Source organism: Agelaius phoeniceus, chromosome 19, assembly GCF_051311805.1.
Source record: "Agelaius phoeniceus isolate bAgePho1 chromosome 19, bAgePho1.hap1, whole genome shotgun sequence".
NCBI classification, from domain to species: Eukaryota; Metazoa; Chordata; class Aves; order Passeriformes; family Icteridae; genus Agelaius; species Agelaius phoeniceus.
This window is the reverse complement of record NC_135283.1, coordinates 3,244,812-3,268,475: the sequence shown is the minus strand read 5'-3', so window position 1 is coordinate 3,268,475 and position 23,664 is coordinate 3,244,812. Positions and strand designations below refer to the sequence as shown.

Genomic DNA, 23,664 nt, shown 5'->3' with positions numbered 1-23,664 from the left:
ATTAAAATTGAATGCATGCTACAGGACTGAAAGGTAGGTGTACACTAAAAACCTCATGTGACCACAAAAACTGTCAATTTTTCAGAAGCTCCTGATATTCCACAAAACATTTGAATGGAAATGTGGTTTTAAAAGTAGCACAACTTCACAGAAGTCCTCAGGAGGCTTCACTCAGTGTCACTGTAGGGAGCCCAATCTGGCTTCCTCTCCTGCTGCATTTTCTATTTTACTCTGGGGCTTTTCACACCAGCAGCCTTTCCCTTTCCTTTCAAGTAATTTATTCCCAAATCCAACCCAGCATTCCCAGACACCTGTAACGAGTCTGCTTTCAGGTGCAAAGCTGTAATTTTACCATCAGCATTGGGCCCCAATTCCCAGTGCACAAGCTCTGACCTTTCTTGACTTTAACTCTTCAGAAAGGTCCTCACCCAGCTGGGACACACCCAGCCACGTTCTGGCATCACCTCTGCTCAGCTGAGAGCACTTCTCTGCAGCAGTTTGGCATCAGATTGATGCTACTTGAATTATTTCTTCATTACTTGAAGAAATCCTGCCCTTGGAGCAGTCAGAGCTCTAAAAAATCAGAGCCCTGCAGTTCCCAGTAGCAACAGGCAGCTGAGCCTCCAAGAGGACAGAAATGAATCTATTTCAAGTTCAGAGTTACATGCCATCACCTGGAAAGACCCTTAATAAAAAGTTATTCAGGGTATTTAAGTGGCCTAAAATAAATTCAACCAAGTTTGTTCTTATTAAGCAGTGAATTCAAATTCCACTGTGCCCCAGGAACGTTCTGCAATTACTGCTTCCTGCTGGAGGCGACCTTCACAAACTTTTATATTGCACTTCATTTCCTCATTTGCCATTTAAATTCTCCCTAGATTTAGGCATTGCTTTTAGTAGTCTGGATATTGAAGCTCTAAATAGAAGAATCTCAGTGGCACTAAAACATACAAAATATTTGGCTTTTTTTCCAAAGAGGAGCTCTCCTACCATGCACAGTGCAAAATTCCCCAACAAATCACAGGGTTGGTCACCATATTGCCCAGATTACTGAGGCTTAAAAACTCCAAAAGGCAAAAACCAGCTTGATTTTATTTCTGAACATCCATCAGCTCCCACCATGGGCTGCAGTTATTACAGGACACAGGATCTTCAGGAGATGAAAATCCAAGAGGAGATGAGCTGAGATTTCCCCCATGGGCTGAGATGATCTTGTTGAGCAGGATTTGACAGAAGTGCCACTCACAGGAGTAACCAGCAAACACAGGGCCATTCATGTCAGGCTTTTGCCCTACATTTAAATCTCATTTAAAACTACATTTGAATCAAGCTCAATCCACTAAAGATGCTGGTGATCTTGGTCTGCTTTCACACAGACTTAAAACATGGTGTAATGCAAATTCCTGGGAAAAAACAGGCTTTAAGACAAGTATTTCAATATGAAACCCAAGTGACTTTAATATTTCCTTGCATCCAGCCAATTTAACAATTCTCCCTGGTTAGTACAGACAAGGAAGACTTTTTCAGGTTTCAGAACAAATAAATGAAATTACAGAGGACTAATCTTGCTGGTGTGCCCAGTGAGAGCCCTCACAAGTCCAAGTGTCCTCTTATTCCTCTTTATATTGATCTTCACTGTAATTCCCTCCAGTACTTATTATTTCCACAAAAGGTTACATTATAAAGTCTAAACCGTATGCATAAAATTAAAATAGAAAAAAAACAAAGCACATTCCCAGATTTTCAGTGTTTCACAGAAATTATACATCCAGAAATTATACACCCAGGTAATAAACCAGATCAATGTGGTTATTCCAGAATTTGATTGAGAAAAAAAAATTAGGTTTTTCTACCGTTTATTTATCAACCTCCTGACCCACAGAAATCTTTGACTGCAGTAAAAACCTTAAAGTATTTGGCAGGATTTGCATGTGTTTGCACACAGCTCCTCTTGGAGTAACCTGCATTTTAATATTCAGGATTCTCATTAACAAAAAAAGTCTTCATACTAAACTGGAAAAGAGAAATCAAAAAATAGCTACTGAGAGACTTCCTGAATATTGAATCAGTAGTAATTAAATTTTAAAAAAAGTTCAAGGCCCAGGGTATTCCCCACTGATCCCACACTCAGAGAATCCATCCCTCTCAACAGAAGGTGTGTTCTGGACAGGAACATTCAATTAACTCAGGTCTCAATTAACTGAGGCTCAATTCACTGAGGTCAGACTTCCTACACCACCTTAGTAATGAAGGGACTGAAGAAGTGAACAGGTAACAGCAGCCTGGGGGGTCACATCAAGGCATGGCCCAAAAGATTGTTTCTATGTTTCAAACTGAAGAATTTTTTAAAAATATTTTTAAAATGAAGAGCCCACTTTCTCTTCTTTGTGGAGCCCATCCTCTCTTTTTTGTGGAGCCCATTCCCTCTTTTTTGTGGAGTCCATTCTTGCTTCTTTGTGGAGCCCATTCCCTCGTTTTTTTGTGAAGCCCATTCCCTCTTTTTTGTAGAGCCCATTCCCTCTTTTTTGTGAAGCCCATTCTCTCTTTTTTGTGGAGCCCATTCCCTCTTTTTTGTGGAGCCCATTCCCTCTTTTGTGTGGAGCCCATTCTCTCTTTTTTGTGGAGCCCATTCTCTCTTTTTTGTGGAGCCCATTTCCTCTTTTTTGTGGAGCCCATTCCCTCTTTTTTGTGGAGTCCATTCCTACTTCTTTGTGGAGCCCATTCTCTCTTTTTTGTGGAGCCCATCCTCTCTTCTTTGCAGTCTGTCCCCAAGGCACATGAAGTCAAACCATTTTCAGAGTGCATCACACTTAGGATGGTCCTTGAGCCACCATTTGCAATATTCCTGGAAAAGGAGCAGTGAAATCCAAGCGTGTGCCAGCCGTTCCCACAGCTGGGCAGTTCTGATTGCAGCTGAGGTTCCAAGAGCCTCGCAGGCTGCTGTCCCTCAGGGCTGCCCCGTGGCCCCGGGGTCCCCGATGCCGTGCTGGGGGTCGCAGCTGAAGGAGATGGTGATGGCAAAGCGAGTGCCCCAGCTCACCCTCTCCACCCGGTGCAGGTTCTCGGAGCCCGAGGTGAAAAACGACACCCGGCCTGCGGGGACAAGAGTTTAACCCTTCAGGGGAGTTCTGCCATCATCGGCTGCAGCTCTCCCTGCACAGCTCTGCTGCTCTCCAGTGACCTGGGAGCCCGCAGGTGACCACAGACAAATGCAACGAGCTCACACTGCTTTTAACCCCTTAAATATACATTAACCCTTCATGCTATGAGCTCACACTGCACTCTGACAGCTTTTAACCCTTTAAACATACATCAATCCTTCATGCTATGAGCTCACACTGCACTCTGACAGCTTTTAACCCTTTCAAACATATTCATCCTTCATGCTATGAGCTTACACTGCACTCTGACAGCTTTTTCCCCTTCAAACATACATCAATCCTTCATGCTATGAGCTTACACTGCACTCTGACAGTTTTAACCCTTTAAATATACATCAATCCTTCATGCTATGAGCTCACACTGCACTCTGACAGCTTTTAACCCCTTAAATATACATTAACCCTTCATGCTATGAGCTCACACTGCACTCTGACAGTTTTAACCCTTTAAATATACATCAATCCTTCATGCTATGAGCTCACACTGCACTCTGACAGCTTTTAACCCCTTAAATATACATTAACCCTTCATGCTATGAGCTCACACTGCACTCTGACAGCTTTTAACCCCTTAAATATACATTAACCCTTCATGCTATGAGCTCACACTGCACTCTGACAGCTTTTAACCCTTTAAATATACATTAACCCTTCATGCTATGAGCTCACACTGCACTCTGACAGCTTTTAACCCCTTAAATATACATTAACCCTTCATGCTATGAGCTCACACTGCACTCTGACAGCTTTTAACCCCTTAAATATACATTAACCCTTCATGCTATGAGCTCACACTGCACTCTGACAGCTTTTAACCCTTTAAACATACATCAATCCTTCATGCTATGAGCTCACACTGCACTCTGACAGCTTTTAACCCCTTAAAACATACATTAACCCTTCATGCTATGAGCTCACACTGCACTCTGACAGCTTTTAACCCTTTAAATATACATCAATCCTTCCTGCTATGAGCTCACACTGCACTCTGACAGCTTTTAACCCTTTCAAACATATTCATCCTTCATGCTATGAGCTTACACTGCACTCTGGCAGCTTTTAACCCTTTCAAACATACATTAACTCTTCATGCTATGAGCTTACACTGCACTCTGGCAGCTTTTTACCCTTTAAACATACATTAACCCTTCATGCTATGAGCTCACACTGCACTCTGACAGCTTTTAACCCTTTCAAACATACATTAACCCTTCATGCTATGAGCTCACACTGCACTCTGACAGCTTTTAACCCTTTCAAACATACATGAATCCTTCATCCTATGAGCTTACACTGCACTGACAGCTTTTAACCCTTTCAAACATATTCATCCTTCATGCTATGAGCTTACACTGCACTCTGGCAGCTTTTCCCCCTTCAAACATACATTAACCCTTCATGCTATGAGCTTACACTGCACTCTGACAGCTTTTAACCCTTTAAATATACATTAACCCTTCGTGCTATGAGCTCACACTGCACTCTGACAGCTTTTAACCCTTTCAAACATACATTAATCCTTGGTGCCACAAAGCTGGACATGCAATCCTATCATCACAGTGGGTAATAATTAGCATTGATTCACAGAAGGCTGATCAATCTCTATCTCTATTAAGAAACCCATTGCTTTTATAGACAATTATGATACAGGTAGACTTGATTGGTCCTCCAACCAAATCACCAGTGGCTAATTAAGAGAGCACCCTTTGGGAAACAAATCTCCATAACACATTCCCCATGTTCACAGCAACAGGTGCAGCAAGTAAAGTTTACAATTGCTTCCCTTTCTTTTCTCTGATCCTCTAACAGACTTTCTCAGGCAATGCCTGGGAAACTTGTGTGTTTCTCTTTGTGGCCAGAGAGCTGCTGCCACAGAATTCCACCAAAGCTACTTTATAGAAGGCAGGAGGAAGCCAGGAACACGGCAGCCAGTTCTTATTGCCTCAATTAAAAGCAAAAAAGTACAACTGTAGTGACTGTCAGCAAATTGTACTGATTTCCTCCCTGCTCCCCTTCTAGTCCTGGCTCTGATTTTAGACCAAGAGGTGGCAAAAAGCCTTCTGAGACAAAACCTCAGCAGGTTTCCAAGCAGCTGTGGCAGATGTCAGCATTGCACCAAGTGTTTGCTATCACTTTCTATGCCTGCTCTGATCAGGTCACAAAGTCACACATCAGCCATGCACAAATTCACTCTCCTTAGAAAGAGCCATTCCATCCATGCATGGGATTGGCAGCTCTTTTATGGATACAAGAGCTCAATGCTGTGCCTGCCCCAAGCCTTGACCATCACCACCCTGCCTGGGGACACTCTGGGCCTCAGGTGGCACCAGGTGAGATGGAGATGCAGTGACTTTGATGCTGACAGCAGAGCACACTGCCATCCCTCTCAATGGGACAGCAGAATGGAGCCCTCTGCATTGCCACATTAATAAACTCTTCTGAGAATGTACAGGTTTGATGTCTGGTGTCCAGCAGGTAACTCTGCACTGACACAGCTCCATGGGACTGCTCCAGTTCTCCTGAGGAAGCCAAACTTTCTCACCTGCACAGCTCCCTCACCCCAACAGCACGTGGCTTTCCTGCTCAGGCTTTCCCCCACTGTTCACACTGGAGTTTGTTTAAAAGCTGAAGCCTGCCCAAAGTCTGCACAACAACAACAACAACATGAGCTATTCCAGCCCTTACCCCACCTCCTCAGCTGAAATGGGCACCAGGCACATCACTGGGTTTGTCTTCTAAAAGAGACCCCAAAGATCCAGAAGTTCCTTTGCTTGCACCCTCCTGAGCAGCACACAGAGGGATTTGGACAAACCTGGACTGGCTTTATGGGTTACCCACTACCCCCTGAGTTCCTTTCATGTTCAGCTGCAGCTCACATCTAATGCTCAGAGTGCACTTCAGAGGCTTTCATGGCAATTTCATCCCTTCTGTGCCTGCCCCTCAGTAATGGGTGAAGTCAGACATGGAGAGAACAGATCCATTTGTGGGCACAGCTCATTCCCACCTGGCTGTCCTGCTTTTCTGGATGAGAAACTAAATGAAGGCAACGTGCCCCTGTCCCACCAGTGTTGCAATGAACAGTGCTGTCCTCAAGGATTCCATACAAAATCCCTGTGTCATGAGGGTTTTTTCCCCCTTTTAAACCATATTTCAACTTCATTAAAGTACATTATTATTGGTCCCTCACCTGCTCACCCAAAACTTTGCCTTAAACTGACTTTCAAGCTGTTTTGTTTGATCTCTGACTAGTAGTAGTAGTAATTCACAGCTAGACAAAGTTCAGTGTTTTAAGCCAGTTAAATTGATTTTTTTGGCTATACTGAATGTCTTTTAAGTTCTTTCTTTAATAAATATGTCTTCATATATATGATATCAGTGTGCTCCCATATGCATCAACTGGGCCCTCTAGGTAACTGTACAAGGTTATAGTCAAAGATGCTTTTTCCTCACTGGGGAAGAATTTCTTTTAGACTTCCTTCCTTTACAATATTTTTGAAGCAAAACCACACTCTTTCCACTGTACATTATTTTTATCAGTACAAATGTTCAAAAAGAGGGTGGAGAATGTTAATTCCCATCCCATCTGTGCCCCTGCTCTCCTCCCTGGACACCAGGGAAGGGAAGCAAAGCAGGGCTGGGGGAATGGGAAGAGCCTCAGCCCCATCCACTGCCCATGGCTGGGAACCCTGGGAACACTGAGCTGCTGCTCAGAGGGAAGGGAGGGAGCTGGGGGTGCTCAGCCTGGAGCAAAGGAGACTCAGGGCTGCCCCCATCACTCTCACAGCTCCTGAAAGGTGCCTGTGCTCAGCTGGGGCTGGGCTCTTTCTCCAGCAGCACTGACACAACCAGAGCACACAGCCTCGAGCTGCACCAGGGGAAATACAGGTTGGATAGCAGGGAAAAGTGTTTTACAGAAAGGGTGATAAAGCTCTGGAATGGCTGCCCAGGGAGGTGGTGGAGTCCCCATCCCTGGGTGTGTTTAACAAAGCCTGGATGTGGCACTGGGGGCCAGGGTTTGGGTGAGGGGTTGGGGCTGGGTTGGACTCGATGATCTTTGAGGTCTCTTCCAACCCAGTGATTCTGTGAATTCTGTGATTCTGTGGATTCTGTGAATTCTGTGATTCTGTGAAGCAACTCCTCTGCCTGGTTAAAGGGAAGCAGGAACAGTTTATCTGGCACCACAGATCTTTCATCTCATGCACTGACAGCTTCCACTCTCTGCCTAACATTTATCAGCTCTAAATGTTCCTCAGGAAAGAAGGAAAAATTGCATCTCAGCTGCTGAGTGACAGCCAGACAGAAGCACTGCCAGGGAAAATGCACAACAGTTGTCCTCTCATCCTCTGCATCTGTTTAGGATTAATCTCCAATTCATTCTCATGTACAGTGTCCAAGAAACTCCATCACATCATTAGGCAAATAAACTGGTAATAATGTTTTCTACCAGCACACAATAAAATTTATTTAACTAATTCAATTATTTATTTTAAAATGATAAATTGGGAGAATTTCAATGCTTTAAGCAAATCCCACAAGAGGAACCTGGACTGAGTCTGCAAGTGCCCTGATCTGGGGTGAAGAAAGCACCCCAGAAGAGAGAGCACAAGCTTCTCTGAAGCATTTTGCTACATTTATGTCGAGCACAGAAGAATAAAATTAAATTTAAAATAAGTTAAATAAATAAAAATTTTAAATAAATTAAAAATAAATAAAACAAATTAATTTTAAGAATGTTTTAAATTTATAAATTTATTTTTAATAAATTAATTAAATTTAATTTATTTATTAAAAATAAATTTATAAATTTATTTTAATAATATATATTATTAAAATATATTATAATAATATATATTATATAATATATATTATTAAAAATATTATATATTTAATTTTAATAAATAAATTAAATTTAAAATAAAATAAAAATTTAGGCCCTATGACCTCAAAAAAACTACCTGCAATGGGTATCAAATCCTAATTACAAACTTGTCTCATATTTAGCTTAATTTAGACAGAAATTTCTTGCTGTTATCAATAAAATTACTGGTTCACATAGTGAAGTCTCCTACAGCCAGTTTGTAATTTGCAGTGTTAACAACACTCTCAGAAAAGTAGCTGCTTCTACTTTGAATTCAGAAGGGCCTGGCAATACTCCAGGTTAGAGTTTTTAAAGAAAATGAATGAACTTATTTATTTCCTGCACAGGAAAGAAATACACAAAGTACACAAACATTTTCAGCTATCAGCTGCTGGATTTTTAGAATCCCTGCCTGCTTCTCTCCTACCAGCACAGCTGGTTGCTCAAAATCAGCAGCTCCCACTCTGTCTGAAGGTGTGACAGCCCTGGGGGGGATTTACAAGTGAAAAGTGAATATTTGCTCTCTCCACATCAATTATGAGTCTCCCCAAGGCCTTTTGGCTCCATCTCCTCTCCCCAGGGACATTTTCCAGCTCTCCCCTGCAGGCTGAGCCTCTCCCAGCCAGGGCTGCCAGGTCTGCTCTGCTCTGTCACAGCAGCTGCACCAGGGCTCAGAATGGGACTCCCACGAAAAGTTCTCACTAAGAACAAAGTGTTGCAGCTTCAACCCCCTTTAACAACCTCAGCATCATCTATCTGGCTTTTCCTGACCTTGCCAAACGTGCCATGTCCAGCAGAGCTCTGGTCAAATCCCATGGATGCCCAAGTTCTGGGTTTTGGATTCTGGTAAGAAGGAATTCATCCTTACATGGAGTAAAACACTGAAGCATAAGCACAAGGGTAACCTCTGCTGCTCAATTATTCCAAAAACAGCCCTTAAAGAGGCTTCATCAGAGCATCTGTGACATTCACACACAGCTCAGGAACCAAGAATTGAACCCTCACTGCTGAACCACACAGCTGAACCTGCAGTTACTTTGCTATTTTGTTTTATTTCATCTGTTACATTACCTGAATTTCATGGAGGAACTCTGATTTTTCCACTGCTTTCTGCCTTCAGCTTCGCTGCATATTTTCTTGACCAATATCAACTCAAATTTTTGAAATATTGGGCTGCACATGCATTACACAAAGGCACAAACAGGACATGTGGTCATTTATAACCAAGTTTTCATGGCAGGGGAAAGCCTCAGAGGCCAATTCTGAATATGGAAGTGTTTCACAATGCTCTGTGGACAATTCCCCAGCACTGCTCCATCCTTCCAGTGCTGCAGGAAATGTGAGGTGACCACTGCTGCCCCCAGTGACAGCTGCCTCAGCAAGGCAGTGGATTTATCAGTGCTCACTCACAGAAAAATCACAAATAACACCTGCACCCCAAGGTACTTATTGCTTTATTGCCAGTTAAAATAGTGGTTTTTTTCATTAACCTGGCATCAAACACCATCAGAATACAAAACCTGCCTGGAAGAAGTTATTCTTCCACAGGTAACAAAACCAAAAGCAAGTTCTACTGAGGAATAAGGAGCTATTTTCTGACTGCAACAGATTCTCCTTTCCTACCCCTCTTTGCAATCACCTCACCAGTCCCTGGCACAATTTGTGATGAGCTTTGCAGATCACTAAGAATTGCTGTCCTTTGCATGGCTGGTGCTTCCTGCAGCTGCTAATGCTGCCTCCATTTGTTCCTCACCAGGACTGACAGCTACTTCTGTGGATTTTTAAAAAATTATTCTCAGCTTTCAGCTGATATTGATTTAACTTCAAGATGTGCTGCAGTTTTTTTACTGATTGGAGCAAAACTGAAGCTGGAATTGGCAATTATCATGATCTAGACTGAACCTGGAGGATGTGGATTGAATACAGAGGAAGATGAGAGTGTCTGTATGGGGGGTGTTCCCAAATATCTCCTACCTTCAAATCAAATATTTTACACTTCCAGAAACACTAAGTGAGAACACACTATGTTTGAGATTAAAGAGTCACACTGCACTCTCCAATGTACAGAATTCATTTTGCCCCACAGATTAGTTTCTCCCAGGAACACACAGAAGTGATTGTGACCTTTCCTTCTGCCTTTGTATGATAAATTACTTGTATGAAGAACAAATTCCCTTCTAAGTTGAAAATAAGTGCAGCAAAGCTGACCTTCAAACCAAGAAATGCACATGCAAATAAAGAACACAGAAGCAGAACTGGGATTTCATTCCAACAGCAGTTCTATCCACACTTTATGATCAAGTGAAGTCTGGGACATGCCTAATATTGCCAGACCCCAAATTCACACAAAACTCTGCAAAAGAATGAAATTTTAAAATATGAAACTTTAAACACTGACAAGTTTAGCAGCAGAAGAAAGAATACCAATTTTGGGATTGAAAAAGGAAAGCCTTGATGCTTGCCATTTATTCCTATTCCTCCTTATGTCTTGCAGATTATTAAAACATGTCTCAGACCAGCAAGAAGAGTTAACATGGAAAGGGCTTTGTTTTGAAGGGCCTCATTTTCAAAATGTTGCTCTGTTTCTTACAGTCTCTCAAACAGAGGCAATCCTGGTGCAAAGGGGTGGAAAAATCCCAGTATGAAATTTTGGAACAGAATTTCCATGTATATTTAAAAGGAACAGATTCTACTTTAGATCTGTTTCTTTGTCACAAAAAAAAAAATTATTTTCAAAGTTGTATATCCCTTGGCACTAAGAATTTTCTTCCTCATGGTACAGTGAGTTTCTTGTGGCAGAGAGAGATCCTGAGTGATGTCAAAAGACAAATATTCACTTCTGAAGCCCATCAGAGCACAAGAAAGATGTGTTCCTTCATGCCATGTCTGGTTATGAATTAGCCAAAGGTCTGTACACTTGAACTGGTGCTGACTTGTTCAGTTCTTTAAAAAAAATAATTTACAGAGTCTCAATGTTCTTAAATCACAATTCCTTATTAAATGTTCACTAACAACCAAACTAGGGGATGTTAAAGATCATCCTATAAATTAGAGAGTTGTTCAGTCAACCATGTGAGAGTCAGGACTTGGAGACTTCTTGGGTAATCTGCAATGATAAGTGTGGGAACTCAGCACATCGTTCCCGATGTCCAGAGATGCCAGGAGAACCCTTGGGGGTCTCGAAAATCCTGGAATGTTGCCAAGAGTGTTTGGTGGCTTGATTTTGATCCATCCACAGAAGTAACAAGAGTCTGAGGACAAGAGAATCACTTTAGAGTACAAGGTGTAAAAGAGACACAATTAGAGGGTGAGATATAGACTTTAAGGTTTTTGGTACAGGGGGGTTATGGAGACAAGATGGAGGGATCAGGGCGTGTCTCGTCCTTCTTCTTTCTTCTTCTTGTCTTCCATCTCCTGTGGTGATGTTGGCACTTGGGGATTGGTTTATGGTGAAGGTGCACTTGCTAACATGGGTGAAAAGTATTGGAAAATAAAGGTAAATATCATGTACGTAGATTTTAGTATAAAAAGACATGACCGCCCCGTGGGTGGTCAGAGAGTGCCTGTGACTGCCTGCAGATCAGACCTCTGTTGGGCAGACAGAAAATTTTGTAGATAAGAAACAATAAACAATCTGAAGATCGAAAAGCTGAAGGGTCCAGACTCGTCCTTTGAAACGCGTCCACCCAAGAACCGCCCTACCCGTGTCGGGGCAGAGACAGACAGACAGACAGACCCGACAGATAAGCACTGAGGGAAGTGCAAAGCATTTTGATTTAGGCTCCACTCCTGGCAGAAGAGCTCTCCCTGTGCCCAGCTGACACTGATCCTGACCACAGCAGTGCTGCAAATGCATCTGCAGCAGCACTGGCACTTGCCCAGGCAGCACTTTCCAACACAGGACATCCCACAATGGTTTAATTGCTTTTTCTGGGATTTACAACTGCTGCTTTTCTGCTCTGCTGCATCACTAACAATGCCTTTCTGCTCCCCACTGACACTTGAGCAAATTGCTGCTCACAGGAAAAGAAACCTGCTTATTTTGGCACTCAGAATCAGGTCCCCAGAAATACAGGCTAAATGTGAGGCAAGTACCAGGTTTTAGGAGTGCAGTGGCATTAGCAATACAGAAAAGTAAATAAGCTGTCAAGCATGAAAACTGAACCAGTGATTATGACAGTCATCCCCAGAAAAGCCTGGAGCTCCTAAATGAGAAGCATGAAAGCTCATCAACATGTGGTTTTAAAAGTGCAGTTGGAGTGGCAAGAGAAGCACAAAGGATCAAAAGAAGTGTAAAACAAAACAAACAAAGAAAAGCCAAAAAGACAGAAGGAGAGAAAAAACATTGCACAGGAACATTATGAACATAAAAAATACATCAACTTGTACCAGCAACAGAAAACAGCCTGGGGTCATTCCTTCACAAAACACATTTTATCAGCAAGAGGAAAAATAAGTGCAAATGCCTTCACATTGTGCTTCACCTCTCAAGCTCTTCTGCTCTGCTCAGAGGATATCAGTGGGGACTGTGCACCAGAGGCTGTGACACAACCAGAGGAGCCCTGACAACTGTGGTAACAGAGATGTGTTAGAAAAGTGTAATTCATTTTCTCCTGTGTCCAGGAAGGACATTTGTGCTGCTCCTGGTGCATTGTTTTGTTCCAGAAGGGCACACACTGCCCTCACACCCCCCTGTAAAAGGGACAGCCAAAAAGAAAATTCTGGATTTCATCAGCTTCCCCTTCTTCCCCCAGAACAACATCAAGAGCAAAGACCTTGCAGCAGAAAAGCTGAAAATGAATAGATGGGGCTGAATGGAAGCAATTTCACAGTTAGAGACTTCTGGAAATTAAGGCAGGGGCATGTTCCACACTGCAGCCAGGCTGAGTGAGACAGCTCCCCTCACACACCTAGAATTCAGTTGTGATTTCTACAGCTATAAAGATCTGGTAATCTTAGAATTGCATCTGAAAAATAGTTTTAATGTGTTCCCTTTCAAAATACTGGCAGCAGCATTTTCAAAAGATGAAGCATTCAATTCAGGAATAACTTCCAATCATGAAAGACAAAGTAATCAAACATACAGTTCTTGATAGCAAAGCCAGGTAATCTCAGAGTCCATCTAAAGCAGCATCACTGCAGGTGAGTGGATCACTGTGACCCAGAATTCAAAGAACACCCATCCCAATCTACAGGCAGCAATTGTCTGAAGTCAGTTCTGCTTGGGGTAACAACTGTCAGCAGACAATTACTGAGGCTCTTTAAATGAGCAAATTTCCATCTTTTCTGTCTTGGAAAAAAAAAAGACAGAGCACAGCAGGAATATAAAGTTGCCCATTTTTTCTTTTTCCCTGCAGCAGTGTGGCTGATCTTGCATTATGAAAGGTAACACTGCTGGAAGCTCAGCACTCACCTGCCAGACAGATGAGTTGAGGCTGAGCTCCTCTCTAGGCAGCCCCAGAGTAATTCCAGTTTCAAATTATCCACATATTAAAAAAATCTCAAACCAGCCTTAAAGGTTTTTTATTTATTTATAACTGACAGCCATCAGAAGGCTCATCCCTGTCAGACCTCCTGGAAGCAGGGATGGATTTATAGCCAGGTAATCCTGGTTCACCATGCTCCAGAGCAGAGCTGTGGCAATCCATCACCTTCACACCCACCCTCAGCCATTACAGGGTATTAAGTCCCACCTTGAGCAGCAAAGGAATTTCAGGCCAGTGTAAAATAAATTGCTTTAATTTGGATTTGCTGCAGTGACAGTTAGCTCTGCTCTTGCTGCCCAGTTGTCAGACTAAGCTCATTCTGACTCAGAGATGGGGGAGCTGAGAGGTGTTTTGAACCTTTTATTCCATTTTCATTCTCATGAGAAGGGAGAGACAATGCAGATGTTATAATTCACACTATCACAATCAGAAGCAAACTATTTCCTAATTATAATATACTTCAAGTGTTTCTTGGCCTATCACCTTTAGCTACACTAGGCTGTGAATGTCTTAAGGCTAATCATCTAAAATTATTACTATTATTACTATTTCCCCCCTGCTAAGCTGTCAGAGCTGGCCAACTCTTCTAAGCCCTACATCTTCCCAGGAAGTCTCTTCTTGTGGTTTAACACCACACATTACAAACTGTGGCTGCATTTTAACCTGTTCCAATCTTCACTTTTGATCTCATCAACCTGAACACAGCATGCTACACTACCCCACATTACTCCTGCTGCCACAAACCCCAGTCCCACGCCAGCTGCCAGCCCAGAGAAGTCAGTAAATGGCAGAATCTGCAGCCAGCCTGGCTCGTACCTGCTCGGGGCTCCACGGTCTTGTTGGAATCTGCATCCATGAACACAAAGCGTCCACCCCCAAAGTCCTTGGAGTAGTCAGAGAGATAGAGCAGAGAAGTGTAGTCAAAAGAGCCATAAGTCACCTGTGGGAGAAGCCAAAATTACCAAAATTTACCAAATTCTTGATCTTATCTCTGCAGAGCACAGCTAATTGAGCAGGTGGATCTGGTGGGTTTTGCTGATTTTCAGGTTTTTTCATGTATTTAATAAAGGGGTCTTTGAAAACCATTTTCCAAGGACCAACACCACCATTTTCTAGGAATTATCTGTGTTTATTAGTCTATTCTCTTGTCACACCACAAGACTAGCATGTCATGTTTATTAGTTCTATTGTTAGTTTCCATCATTAGAGAAGTGGTTGATTGATTGATTGATTGATTGATTTCTATCATCCAAGAGCAAAAAACAAGGCAGTGTCAGAAGTGCATTGTATCAAAAAGAGAGGATTTCTACTATTCCAAGATAAAATTTCACCAGGAGGTTAATAAGCAGAAGAACAGCCCTCGATTAATGATTTCCACCCATGATTAATCTTGGGTATAAAGTTTCTGGATACCTCACTGCTATTCTTTCACCACAACCACACAGGAGATTCATGGTAACAGTAAATCAGAACTTCCAAGTAAATACACATTTGTTGGAGGAGCTTCTACTCTTTTCCATGCAGGTTTTGTTTAAAACCTGTTGCATTTTCTGAGACCCCTCAGAAGGAGGAATGATGCATCTGACTCCATTGATATCAGAAGGCTAATTTATTATTTTATCATCTGTATTATATAAAAGAATACTATACTAAACTATACTAAAGAATACAGAAAGGATACAGACAGAAGGCTAAAAGATAATAATGAAAAACTCATGACTCTTTCCAGGGTCCCAATACAGCTCCCTGTGATTGGCCAATAAATAAAAACAATTCACATGAAACCAATGAAACAAGCATCTGTTGGAAAACAATGTCCAAACCACATTCCAAAGCAGCAAAACACAGGAGAAGCAAACCAGATAATTATTGTTTTCCTCTTTCTCTGAGGCTTCTCAGCTTCCCAGGAGAGAAATCCTGGTGAAGGGATTTTTCCAGAAAATGTGACAGTGACAAAAACCCTTCAAACTGAACTTTGGAAGTCTCTGCTTCTTCTCAGCCTACAGACCAAGCATCCCACTTTTAAGTACAGCAAGGTGACTTTTTCCTTCCTTTTAAAGCATTATTTTTGGTTGATAGGTACACTGAAGTTGGAGGAAATAAATACTACATACTAATACTGAGAGTGAAGCTATCTAAATATTTAACATTGACTTGAGCTGATTCTGGAAATATTTCCTTTCATATCTACATGTCACCAGCAATGAAAAAAATACTTGAAATCAATGGCTGAGTTCTCCAATTTCTTTGTGTATCTCAGCTCAAAAGTTCAGCATTACACTGTCAAGCAGTGAAATGTGCAGCACAGCAGTACTGCATAAATACACAGAATTTGCAGAGTGTTTTGACTGACCTGGTGACTGTTAGAGGTAGGTGCTACTTCCAAACTTAGAAGTTTTCTAAATATTTTCAGTCATGTTTCAAGTTATATTCATTAGTGCCAGTTAAATTTTGGCTCAGGAGCAGTTGTACACATTTTTTCTGTAAGGGCAGGACCAGAGAGAACATAACAGCAGATGGAATAGGAAGACATTTCCATTCATACTCATGTTATTATTTTGACCATAAGGGCTCAGAGGAAAAAAGCCAAACCAGAGAAATGAAAGAAATATTGAAAAATGAAAGCAAGTGATCCCCTTCTCCCCATATTTTTCCAGACCCTGCTAGGAATACAAGGCAATAAATGGGAATTAATGAGCAAGTGCTAGTGCAGCACCTCAAAGCAGCCACTCTAGAGCCCTTCTCATGCAAATCAGCTTTGCAGAGCCATTTTCCACTTCACTGACCTGCTGATAAAAACTTCCAATGGATTTAAGGAAGGCTCCAGCCAGTGCAGAAGTTCACTCAACTCACAGTTCCAAGTTTAATGCATTAGAACTGTTTTTATCAACTCTTCAGAGGAGCAGCAATCTTTGCTCCCCCAGTGCACTCTCCCTCTTCTCCAAGGTGGTTTTACCAATTCCAAACTTCTAAGAACTGACTACCAACCATTTCAGCCTAACCAAACACACCTGATTGCTAGAGGTGACTAATTTGGGGAACAAAGTGTGCAAGAGAAAATGGCTTTGCTCCTTCTGTCCTTATTCATTACTCACTCCCAGAAAGCAACCAGGCCTGAGAAATGCAACACTATAGAAAGCAGGCATTAAATTAAACTCAGTTATTTATAATGCTGCAAGTCCCTCCACGTAAATCAAATATATTTGTTACCCTGGCAATGATTTCCAGTACCAGACAAATTAATAATTGAACCAAAAGATCAAACTAGATGAGAGAAGCTGTCACTAAAAGCCACACAGCTCCAAATCAAATTTCTACAGCTCCTTGTAAACAACTCAGGAGAAAAAAATGCAGATATTTCCATTCAGCCTGCTATGTCATATGGTTAGTGTGCTCTTTTTGAACATTCCTTACCCAAAGAGTCAAACACAGATAATATTTAATGGTAAATGCTTATAATGATGTTTACATGACACTTCTCTAAAGGCTATTATTATAAATAGAACCAATTACCAGAATTAGCCAGCCCCATTTTGCAGTGGGTTTTTTTGAGGGACACATTTCTATGCAACTAAACAGTTGTAGGACCATAAGAGGTCTGCAGCTACTGAGGATATTTAGGACAGCATCCTCTGCTCTCCAGCGCAGAAGAAAATTCACTTTGCAATCAGCACTGGTCTAGCACGCAGAAAAAGAGTCAAAACTTCTCTTTTCCTGTAAGCTTTCACCTAAATCTGTGTAGATGAGCCCCAGAATAGCCTTGATGGCACTTCCAGTGTGCTGTTTATTGGCAGTGTCTGTTAGACAATAAAAGAGCAAAGAGCACAGCTCCGAATTGCAAGGGGCTGTAGGTGAGCTGAGGTGATGGCTTTGAGTAGAAATGAGAATCAACCTCCTCAGCTTTCAGAGATGATGCTCTCCCAAGGCAGAAATGGGATCTTTTGATGTGTTTTATTAAATGTAGGGGAAGAAAAGAAGAGTGGAAAGTCTGCTAGAAGAGCCAGCAGCTGCTCTCAGTGCCAGAGAGGGCTGCAGGTACAGGGCAGGGTTGGGGACATGGAGAGAACATTGCAGGTGAGGAAAATTAAAGGTTTGGCTTGTTCACCTCAGAGAAATAAAGGCTGGAAAGGGATATGATTCCCACCTGTAAATACATGGGGGTGGGAGGATGTAGAACTGGGAGAAAGAACAAAAATAGCTATAAAGTGATCATGGACATGTTTAGGCTAAAAAAAAAGCCAGAACTAATTTTGGGAAATGTGCACTCGAGTGTTGGACTACCTCTGATAGAAGAAATTCAAGGAAAACAAACCCCAAAGCATCTTATGGCAGAGCCTGACAGTCCTGTGAAGGATGAGAGGATCTGTGCCCAGGCAGGGGACTGCACAAATCCCCAAATTCCACACTGCTGCCACCAGAGAATGGTGCAAGGCTGCAGTGCTGACAGTGTGGAGTGTGCAGCAGCAAGTCCATTATAAATCAGGTGTTTGACATTTGGAAGCCTCAGTTCCAAACAAATTCCATCCAAGATGAAACTCCACATCTTAAAACAACACTCTCTTCATTTGACTTAGAGGCTTATAAATTCAACAAGATTAAATAAATCATTTGGGTGATTTCAGGGTTTCCATTCCTGTGTAACTCCAAACCAAGGAAATTTTAGGAGGGAAAAAAAAAAGCCTCAGACAAACACATTAAATCTGTACTACTCCATTATGCTGTTAAAAGTCTTCAGGGAGATTCAGATGAGAAATCTAATTGCAACAGACTCAGCAATATCATGAAAAAGGCAAGAGGGGTTTTCATATGTTCCAAGATGTTTCATATGCCACATCTTTTTAAGAACAATGTCACTCTGAACCAGAAAATATAGTGAACTCTTTTTGCTAAGGCTCCATTTTAACTTTCTTCTGGAAAGAGGTAAGGAAAAAACTGTGATGTCTTCTTCTAGGAATAACCTTCACTGTTAAATCATGGAGAAATTCCTAAAGTGACTCTTTCTGTTCCAAGGGGAAAGCATAAATAATGATCCAAGACAGAAGCATCCAACAAACTGGCAAGTTTTATTGATCTTTCTTCAACTTCCCAGCATTCACAATTGCTTTGGAGGCCACATAAGAACTCTACTACACTTTTCTGGGAAGAACTTTTTACCTCAGATCAATAGAAAGGTGGGGTTTTTTTCCTTGCTTTCAACTGCAGTCTGGAAGTGGAAAGGTTTGCTGGAGGAAGTGAAATACAAGCCAGGCTGACTGCACTGGAAGCAACCTGGGAAGCTGCACAAGATTAATTCATCCTAATTAGTCTCTCTCAGACTATTTATGATTATGAAAAAGGTGTTTGGAAACTGCCCCAACTGGGATAATTCTCTTCACAGACTCAGAATTATTTAGGTTGTGTAAAAGATCTCCAAGATCACCGACTCCAACCCCATTACCCAGTATAAAACACCACTAAGGTCTAGATTATGCATTCCAAGTCTAAGAGAGCATTTTTCCTGCTTGTTTTGGTTTTTCTTTCCTGAAGCTGGAGATGGGTTAGAAAAAGCCAAGGCAAATCAATTGATGTATCTGCTCCCTGAACAGACAGCCTGCAAGATAAATAAAAGATGGACAAAAGAGAAGGATAAAAACAGGAAAACATTCAGCCTGCTGTCCATCATGTTCAGGCATTCTCAGGATGACAGGACACAAAAGCAGCTTCCACAAATTCTCTTCATGTAAACTTATTTGCATGTAAATGATAAAATAACTTGTACATTATAGGAGATATTTAGGTAGGAACACTTAATTGAGAGTTTATCCAACCACTTTAATAATTCATTTCCCAATGCAAAACACATGCAGAGAAGAATAAAGAGAATTCTGGCAAGCAGGGCTTGGGCACACACAAATCTCATTATAGTAATAAATCAGAGTCTGGAATTCTAAAATAGGTTTTGGGGGGGCTGAAATAAAAGAATGGAGAAAATAGGCATAAGCTGTTGAAACATACTGCTTTTCCCACCCTTGTGGCAGTCAAATCTGATTCTCTGAAACTGTGGAAAAACTGTAAGGAACCAATGAATTCACTGCACTTCACACAAGCAGAATCACCAGGTTCCTTCTTCCCAAGGACCTCTTGGAATTTTTTGGAACCCTGGATGCTGAGAATATTAAACTTTCTGTGCTGAAAGGCACAGACCCCCAAGAGAACATTGCATTTGACCTGAGGCTGTGGAGAAGCTTCCAAAATGGAATGACAGAATTGTGGGTGGGAGTTTGAATAGAAGTGTGTGATATCACAGGGTGGAAAACTTAAGAGTTTGGGATTTTAGAATATAGAAATAAATATTAAGCAAGATGGAGGTTTTAGGGTGGAGACAGGCTGTTCTTTACCTTCTTCCTCCTTCTTCATGGGTTTGGGTGATGTTTTGTAATTGGACAGAAAAGTCCTCATTGAGGGCTACAAGTGATCAGTTATTGGCTTAGAAGGGAAAATAATTTAGGTGTCAGTTCTTAATTGGACAGTTTAGCCTTAAAAGATCTTTACCAAGAGACAGTTGGCCATTTTGTGCCTTGCTAATGAAGGACTGCAGAACTCCCTGCTGTGAAACTGTAACATTGATAAGAAATAACAAACACCTGAGTCTGAACATGAACTATTGTCTCAAGTGCCTTCATTTCCAATCCCAAGAGAGGCAGAAAAAGGAAGTAGAGAACCCACAGGAACTGAGCATAACATGATGGAATTCCTGTGAGCCCCACCAGCACAATTTGCTCCCTGCAGCCATTTCCTACCAAGAGAAATCAAAACATTCTGGACGTCAAAACCATCCCTACACTCTGGTCCAGCACCATTCCTCTTCACTGGTTACATCACAGCTTTTCAAACCAGAGGCACCCAAAACCTGGCAGATTCCACCCTGCAGGACTTTCTGCTTCCAAACACAACCTGTGTCATCACTACCACCACATCTTCTAAATTTAATCTGCTTCTGCTCACGTGAACAAGGACACAGGAACTCACACCGATGTCGTGACCAACAGAAGACACTTCCCTCAGACTGGCTTTTCCCAGGAAAGACTTTCAGGCAAGGAATATTTCTGTTGGATTTTTTCATGTCTCAGGTCATAGACTTCAAGGTACACTGCCCACTTACAGACTTGAGCCCTAAGGAATAACTTGGATTTTGCTGGGATTATTTTATTTGGCTCCATTTTGGGTAATCCATGACTCCAGAGTGACTCATTTATAAATCCTGAAAGCATGAAATGTGGGTATTGTGGAGGTAGTTTTTTGCTTGTTTGGGGGTTTTCTTTTGTGTTTTTTTTAATTATTCCATTGTTGGTATTCTGCTGTTCTGCACAGAATGCTTGAACTCAGTCAAACTCCGAAATAAACTCAATACCAAATCATTTAAGTCCATTGAGAAATGCCAAGTATTAAGCTATAAACCTAGAAATAAGACTGTGCAGTTAAAAGGATCAAAACACCAAGTTATTGAAAGAGGGTGCCAGGTCCCACATCCCCACTGAACCACAAAAAGCTCAAAAAGCTTCAATTCACATATAGCAGAAATACAAATATGAAGCCTTAGATCAATAACAACAGTGACCAAGTGACCACTGTGAAACAGCTCCTTCTAGATCTGGCTGAAAGAGCAATTCAGGTCATTTTAATCAATGTTTCTGACAAAAGAGATTCCTGACTAGTCATTCTCACTACTAATTCTAACAAAACTAAATTAGAGAAAATAAAAATGAATGGGATGTAATGGCCTGTGTTTCTAAAACTCACTTATCTCCCATTAGGTTCATCCCCTGAAGCACAAGTTTTCAAACCTGTTTGATGGATTGTTTAAATGCAAAATGATTTCAAGGTGATTTAATAATAATAATAACAGATATTTGCATCCCATGCCAGCCCCCTCCTCACCTTGTCCACGTGTGGGTGCCAGTACTCATCATGTGTTGTCTTGGCTCCTGTGCTGTTCATCCTGGAGAAGAAGGTTGGCTTGGTCAGGTACATGGCAGAAGAGCTGATCCCAAACACCTGAGCAATCCTCTGCTGAATCCTCTGCCTCACATCCCTGCAGAGAACACACAGGGTGTCAGTGACACCTCCTCCTGCTGCTCCTGAGCTCTTCATCACTCACTGCTCCTTCCTCAGCTGAGAAAAATGGGAACACACAGCCACAGCTGAGTTTGCCTTGAGAAGGGAAGAGAGGAGAGAGAGGAGAGAGAGACAGAAGAGGAGAGAAAAGGAAGGAGAAGAGAAGAGAAGAGAAGAGAAGAGAAGAGGAGAGAAAAGGAAGGAGAAGAGGAGAGAAAAGGAAGGAGAAGAGAAGAGAAAAGGAAGGAGGAGAGAAGAGGAGAGAAAAGGAAGGAGGAGAGGAGAGGAGAGGAGAGGAGAGGAGAGGAGAGGAGAGGAGAGGAGAGGAGAGGAGAGGAGAGGAGAGGAGAGGAGAGGAGAGGAGAGGAGAGGAGAGGAGAGGAGAGGAGAGGAGAGGAGAGGAGAGGAGAGGAGAGGAGAGGAGAGGAGAGAAGAGAAGAGAAGAGAAGAGAAGAGAAGAGAAGAGAAGAGAAGAGAAGAGAAGAGAAGAGAAGAGAAGAGAAGAGAAGAGAGAGAAGAAGAGAGACGGAGAAGAGAGAGAAAAGAGAGAGAAAAGAAAGAAAAGAGAGAGGGAAAAGAGAGAGAGAAAAGAGAAAGAAGAGAGAGAGAAGAGAGAGGGAAAAGACAGAAAATAGAGAGGGAAAAGAGAGAGAGAAGAGAGAGAGAAAAGAGAAAAGAGAGAGGGAAAAGAGAGAGAAAAGAGAGAGAGAAAAGAGAGAAAGAAAAGAGAGAGAGAAAAGAGAGAGAGAAAAGAGAGAGAGAGAAAAGAGAGAGAGAGAAAAGAGAGAGAGAAAAGAAAGAGAGAAAAGAGAGAGAGAGGAAAGAGAGAAAGAAAAAAGAGAGAGAAAAGAGAGAGGGAAAATAGAGAGAAGGGACCTCCTCCAGGGGTTTTGGTTGGAGTTTGTTTCTTTGTTGTTTTTTTTTTTTAATTGTCAGAATATCAAGGAATACAAACTTTGTCTCCTGTGGCCTAGGTTTGAAAATTTCTGTCTGTTTTCCTGAGTAATTCCACACCTGAGTGTGGAATTTCTGTCTGTTTTCCTGAGTAATTCCTGAGTAATTCCCACTGTTTGTTAACTGCTGGAAACATTAAGGGCTTTCACAGAGATATTCTTAACCCAAAGCAGGTAAAAGTAAAGTTGTACCTTCACAAAAGGATTGCCTCTGAAGAACCTTTAATTACTTTTAAACCAACTGGTGAAGTCCCTGTCACCATGAAATTCAGGGCTCTTGGTCAACATATGTATTGGTATTATTACCAGATTTTTTTACATGAATGCAAGATGTCTTTCAAAATTATACAATTACAGTGTATAAACAAGATAATGTGAGAAAACACATTTCTGAAGTTGTGCATGGAATTATATTAGTAGGTTTGTATCTTCCAGTGCATTTCTCCACTCAGCATAACTTTCAAGAAGTTTTTCCCAGGTATTTCTCTAGGGAACTAAAATGGTGACTGAAAAGAAGTGGCAGAATTAAAACAAGACCTGTGGTGTGTGTCTATAGGCTGTGAAAGTCATCTCTTAAAATCCACAAGTACTAAAAAATGCTAAATATTCATTCTGTTCACAACTACTCCCTCAAAAGAAATAGAAATAACACCCACAGATTTGATTTTCTAACCTGCCTCACTTTACATTTTTAGAGGTCAATTCAAGCTATTTTACATGTGAAATATAAAAAGTATCAAATGAAGTCAGAGGGATTTTCAGGGATATATATGGCTGCAAGAGCTGAGGTTTCCAGTTCAGAGCTACATAGTGGAGTTGGCAAAAGGAAGGAACCCACAGCTCCTTCCTCTCATGCTGTGGGAGGCTGATCCTGCTGTCTGCTCTTTCCAAGGAGGAGGATGCAGGAAAGGCTCTCAGAAAGCATTAAATGCAATTATTCATGTTGTGAATGGAGAGCTTTGAACAAGGCAGCTGAAGAATTCCCAGCCACGAAGAGCAGAGCAGCTGATTCCCTGGCCCCTGCAGCAGCCAGGAATAAATAAATCCCCTCCCAAGCCACAGTCTTGACATAACTAAATCTGCTCCAGTTGTCCTGCTCTGCAAAGAGTCCT

The 23,664-nt window shown here is 41.7% G+C and overlaps 1 protein-coding gene across 2 annotated transcripts in view; it reads right to left on the bottom strand.

Annotated features, from left to right (window-relative positions):
• The window catches only part of OGFOD3 (2-oxoglutarate and iron dependent oxygenase domain containing 3), a 49,131-nt gene that overhangs the window by 9,426 nt on the left and 16,041 nt on the right, over positions 1-23,664 (bottom strand). The window contains exons 7-9 of one of the 2 annotated variants that reach the window (XM_054645086.2): positions 21,423-21,576; positions 14,322-14,445; positions 1,433-3,093 (exon numbers count right to left, since the gene is read on the bottom strand). In XM_054645086.2, the coding sequence (XP_054501061.2) occupies positions 2,948-3,093; positions 14,322-14,445; positions 21,423-21,576 (424 nt within the window). In that variant the 3' untranslated portion in view covers positions 1,433-2,947. Of the gene's footprint in view, positions 1-1,432; positions 3,094-14,321; positions 14,446-21,422; positions 21,577-23,664 lie in introns of those variants that run through there. The other variant, XM_077188247.1, reaches the window with a different exon arrangement.